General features: G+C 34.4%; 1 protein-coding gene across 3 annotated transcripts; it reads right to left on the bottom strand.

Annotated features, from left to right (window-relative positions):
• Positions 1-485: 485 nt before the first annotated feature.
• On the bottom strand, positions 486-4,009 carry LOC106767409 (transcription factor bHLH83-like). 3 transcript variants are annotated; one of them, XM_014652293.2, is made up of 8 exons: positions 3,785-4,009; positions 2,174-2,565; positions 1,965-2,045; positions 1,705-1,845; positions 1,550-1,615; positions 1,189-1,254; positions 963-1,022; positions 486-818 (listed from the first exon to the last, which is right to left on the bottom strand). In XM_014652293.2, the coding sequence occupies exons 2-8, from the start codon at positions 2,561-2,563 to the stop codon at positions 627-629; spliced, it is 996 nt and encodes a 331-aa protein (XP_014507779.1). In that variant the 5' UTR covers positions 2,564-2,565; positions 3,785-4,009; the 3' UTR covers positions 486-626. The 3 variants fall into 3 exon arrangements, with proteins under 3 accessions (XP_014507779.1, XP_014507777.1, XP_014507778.1); XM_014652291.2 differs by having other exon boundaries at positions 1,965-2,048; positions 3,785-4,008; XM_014652292.2 differs by lacking the exon at positions 3,785-4,009 and adding an exon at positions 2,667-2,999 and having other exon boundaries at positions 1,965-2,048.
• Between the last annotated feature and the right edge of the window lie 622 nt (positions 4,010-4,631).

The raw sequence follows: 4,631 nt of genomic DNA, 5'->3' as shown, positions 1-4,631 counted from the left end.
TTGCTAGTATTATTACTATTGATACTTCTTTACTATAATTAGTTTATTACTAATATTATTACTATTATCTACTATACTATTATTATTTTTATTCTAATGACAATATTACTATTATTATTTTTATTATTATTAAATGAATTAAGATGAAATGAAGATAAAATGACTGAAGTTTTCAATAAATGTGTTGGTCAAAGAAGTAAAAAATAATGTATCGGTCATATATAGAGAAAACTCTTTATAAATTTGTATCCTTGTTCTAAGAGTTGTTACACAAGTACTGCAGTAGACAACAATGTTGAATATTTTAGACGCCTATATGATGAATCTCTTTGATGAGGAGAGTCAGAATTTAAAAGTCTTATAATATCAAATCTTAAATGCATTTTAGAGTTGTGATTATATACCTTATTATTGGAAATGAAAACACTTACCCGCAATCATTAAACATAGTAGAACTTCTCATGCAATGATCATACTATGCTAAATTGAGTTGGCAAAAATTTTCAAAGTTTGGAAAAAGTCATAGATGTATCTGTAACACAAACAAAGATAATAATCATACTACTGCCACTTTCTAGTAGAAATTATCCATAGTGAATACTAAAATAAATACAAGAAAGCTTGTATCAGACTAGAGCACTCTCGCCAAATGTTTGCATAGCCTCATTCAAATCATCAACCAAAGCCATAGGCAGCAGGAAAAGACCCTTGCTCTCTAGTAGCTGACCAGCTGCTGCAGAATGTTCTTCAAGTAGTTTCCCCATTATCTCCTCAAGGGGTTCATTCAGCATCTGTTGGTTGATATAATGACCATAACCCTGCAATATTGAACAGATTAGCCTATGCACTCAATCATTTGACACTAATATGAGCAACTATTTTATTGCATCACTATTTCGGCAAACACGTGAGTTCACAATGATTCTGTGTATTTACTGATATGAACTATCAAATTTATATACCTCATGAAAAACTAGTGGTATACCAGTTGATTCTTCTTGCAATCTACTTCCACTTTGTTCCTGCAATGAACAATCTCCTTAGTTATAGCAGATCATCTATCTAATCCCAAGTTATTGGAGAACGTCTATTATGCATGTCCCTTAGGATATTAAGTGTAATACAACAATAATAATTAGAACATTAGGAGGAGTCAAAATGATTACAATATTAGGAGTTAGAAGGTACCTTTATTTGAAGCTGTAAATATTTGACAAAGTCAATAATATCGTCCAGTATGTATGCTTGACTTCCCTACACATTAAAATTCAGTTCACTAAGTAAATGTAAGATTCAGTCTATATGAATGCATCTATGTAAGTATAACTCCAAACTGTACATAAAGTAAAAGTTTCTGCCAATGTTTCATAAATGACATTGTCTCGACATATTCATAGTTTAAACACTGAGAAACCGTTGATTACTATTCCTGGTGATTCAATTTGGGTAAGTGATGGTCACAGTGTCACACAGTATTAATGATAAACTGATAACATAGTAAAGAAACCTACTTTTGATTGCCCGATGTTTATTCATAACAACAGATTACCTCTGTTCGATTTGGAAGCAATTCATGTAAGGCTTTGAGGTTATCAGCGATACGTTGCCTACGTTGCTAAATTGAAAAGCAAATGTGAGGAACCCTAATTGTATTAAGGAAATTGAATGAGATAAATTGCCATTAGTGTTGCATATTTTACTTACACGGTCAGTGACACGTGCTTTCTCTTTTGAGGAGTTGGATCCTGATTTAGGAAGTGAAGCAGGTGCACCAACCATTACCATTGGATCATGTAAAGCATTATGCTTATCTCCAAGAGAATCTGCTGTCCATAAAGGATGACTCTGCCACATAATTAGAGTAATAAATCAGTTCATTAATCTCAGAATCTTCAAAATATTTAACAAATGCATAGGCACAATTCATGTGGTACATGCATTATGCTGGAAAGACATTAACAAACCTCAGCATAAAGAAAATTTTGACTGCTTTCAGTTTCAACTTTAATCACTTCCTCTCCTTCATCAGCCCTCCAAAACCCCACCTGCTGAAAACCCACATAAAAGAATCAAGGGAGACATAATAAAATCCACTATGCTATGATATTTGTTTTCACTAATTTACTTAAATTATATTTACATATATTTGTTTTTTTCTGTTTAAAGGGCTTACCTTCTTAATGTCAAGGTCATTACTTGAAGAACCAATAGACTTAAAGGCACAAACTTTCCCTGGATCATTGTAAAAGAAGTTTTTGTCTGATCCATTAACCACGTTGCCATCAGTGATGCTGCCAACAGGCAGATAACTACCCCCCATCATGTAATCAGTGGAAGTGTTTGGCAGATAAGTTGAGGATTCTGAAAGATACTTAACATAGTTATGGCATGGTTTTGGAAAGCAAGTCCAGTGGTTCTCATTTCTTCCAGATGATGCTGCAATGAAAAAATTTGGGTTGGGAATGAGATGACCCTCAGTTGAGTGAGAGACATCATTGGTTGTGCCCCCAGTGTCACAAGTTCTTAGTTGCAGAGGGTTCTCTTCATTACTTTGCTCTTCCATTACTAAAAAGTTAGACAAAAGAAGGGGAAAATAGAATCTTATCATCTGCAAGTAAACATGTTAAGTAACTAAAAAAATATAACGGAAAGAACTTTCACACTACCAACTGAAGAGGAGCATGATGAATGAAAAGGGTAGCAAAGAACGTGTTGATATTGTTCGTAAAAGCAAAAAGAAATTAATACGTTCCAACACAAAACCAAAGACGAAGAATGTAGTTAGTGATCGTCTTCCGCTTCGTCTCGCAACGAGGAAATGAAATCTCTAATTCCAATTTCAAATCCCTAATTCTGATTTGATATATCCCTAGAGTAAATTAACTTTTGTTAGAAATACCGCATCACCAATAATTATTTAATGAAAACAATTCACGTCAAAAATTAACGCACATCTGCACATTCTCTCTACACCATGTATACTTAATTTAACGTAGTATGCGGTTGGTAAAAATGAAAGAAAAAAAGGGTGTGGAAATCTAATTTGTTTCTAATAGCAGATTGGGCTAAGCCCAATTGGAAAAGGTGCGGCTTAGGAGAAAGCGGGGGTGCAGAAAACACGTTTTTTTTTATGTTTGTTTTTGGTTGCCAAGTCCAGCACCGGCCCAGGATTTTCCTCACCCCAAACTCAGAAATCTCCTTAGGGGTTCAAACACCCTCACTTCATTTCCCACTCATTCGACTCAAGCACCAGAGACACGCTCTCTCAAACCAGGGATCGCCCCACAACCACTTCTTCGAATCCAGCCCTGCTGCCGGTGAGTGTTGGGTTTCTGCTGACAGTGTTGGGTTTGTGTTTCAGTATTGTGCGTGTGTGTGGTTTGTATTGTGCGGAGGAACAGAGCAAATTGGGTGAGGAACGGAGGGATTGGTGAAGCTTAGGAGTGTAAGGTTTGGGTTTCTGTTATGGTGGTGGATGAACGCGTGTATGGTGTGTTGGTGAATGGGTATCATTAGAGTATAGAATTTTAGAGATTGCTTCTATGCTAGAGAGGTGAAGAAGATGATGCAGTGAAGTGGTTCGGATGCGGGTTCTCTTTCATAAATTGTATTGTTGATTGGGGGTGAATAGAGACATTAAAAGGCTAGGAAAAATAGGAGGACCATAGAAGGGTTTGTCCTAGCTTTGCTAATGCAGATACAGGAAAAATAACACAGTCTAATGCACACAATCATCGTAACAGGTCAATGATCCATCTTCAGGATAGAGAACTGGAAGACTTACCTTGGTGTGGAAGTCTTTGCTGGATTTTCCTCCCTCTGTCTGGTGGGATGAAGTCGAGTGATGATTTTTTTTTCTCTCCCTTTTTCTCCCTTGGCTGCTTCTATGCCTTTGATACACTGATCCCCCAAACCTTCTCTGCCAAAGCCGTTTGTTGCTGCCAAAAACCAGATCGCCTCGTACCTCTGCCTCCCAACCAAATTGCAGCGTCCTTTTTCCAGCATTTTCTTTTTCCCCTTTTTTTTTTTTTCTTTCTTTTTTCCACAAACGACAAACGAACTTTCCAACCATTTTCTCTTCTTTTTTTCTTTTTTTTTTACTAAATTAATTTTGTTTAACTAAATTTAATTATATTTGAACAACACTTAAAGAAGAAGAAAAACAAAGATTAAAAATAAGAAAAAAAAAGATAAAGGGATAAACAAAATAAAATAAAATAAAACTAAAATAATAGAAACAAAATAAAAAATAAAAATAGCAATAAATAAAAATAAAAACGAATAAAGATGGAAATCAAAATAAAAACATATCGTAACATAATGTGATAAAGCCTAAGTCAGACGAAATTTGGTATTGACACCCTTATTTGAATCGATTCAGTCATGGATATGACCTATCCATAATATAGTTATAGTTCATGAGAAACAAGAATGAGTTGACAAGTGTAGGATCTTAGATTATACTCAACACTAGTTTTCTAGAACTTATCTCAGATGTATATATATATACATATATATATTTATATATATACATATATATATATATATATATTGACAAGTGTAAGATCTTAGATTATACTCAACACTAGTTTTCTAGAACTTATCTCAGAGATATATATATATATATATAT

This window comes from Vigna radiata, chromosome 7, assembly GCF_000741045.1.
Source record: "Vigna radiata var. radiata cultivar VC1973A chromosome 7, Vradiata_ver6, whole genome shotgun sequence".
Lineage (NCBI taxonomy): Eukaryota > Viridiplantae > Streptophyta > Magnoliopsida > Fabales > Fabaceae > Vigna > Vigna radiata.
Note: the sequence above shows the minus strand (reverse complement) of the source record. Positions and strands in the feature narration are given on the sequence as shown.

Coding starts and splice junctions, on each gene's coding strand:
- LOC106767409 (XM_014652291.2), bottom strand. CDS start 2,563: ATGGAAGAGCAAAGTAATGAAGAGAACCCTCTGCAACTAAGAACTTGT. Junction 1,255..1,549: donor TGCTTCCAAATCGAACAGAG/GTAATCTGTTGT, acceptor TTTAATGTGTAG/GGAAGTCAAGCATACATACT. Junction 1,023..1,188: donor ATTTACAGCTTCAAATAAAG/GTACCTTCTAAC, acceptor TGTTCATTGCAG/GAACAAAGTGGAAGTAGATT.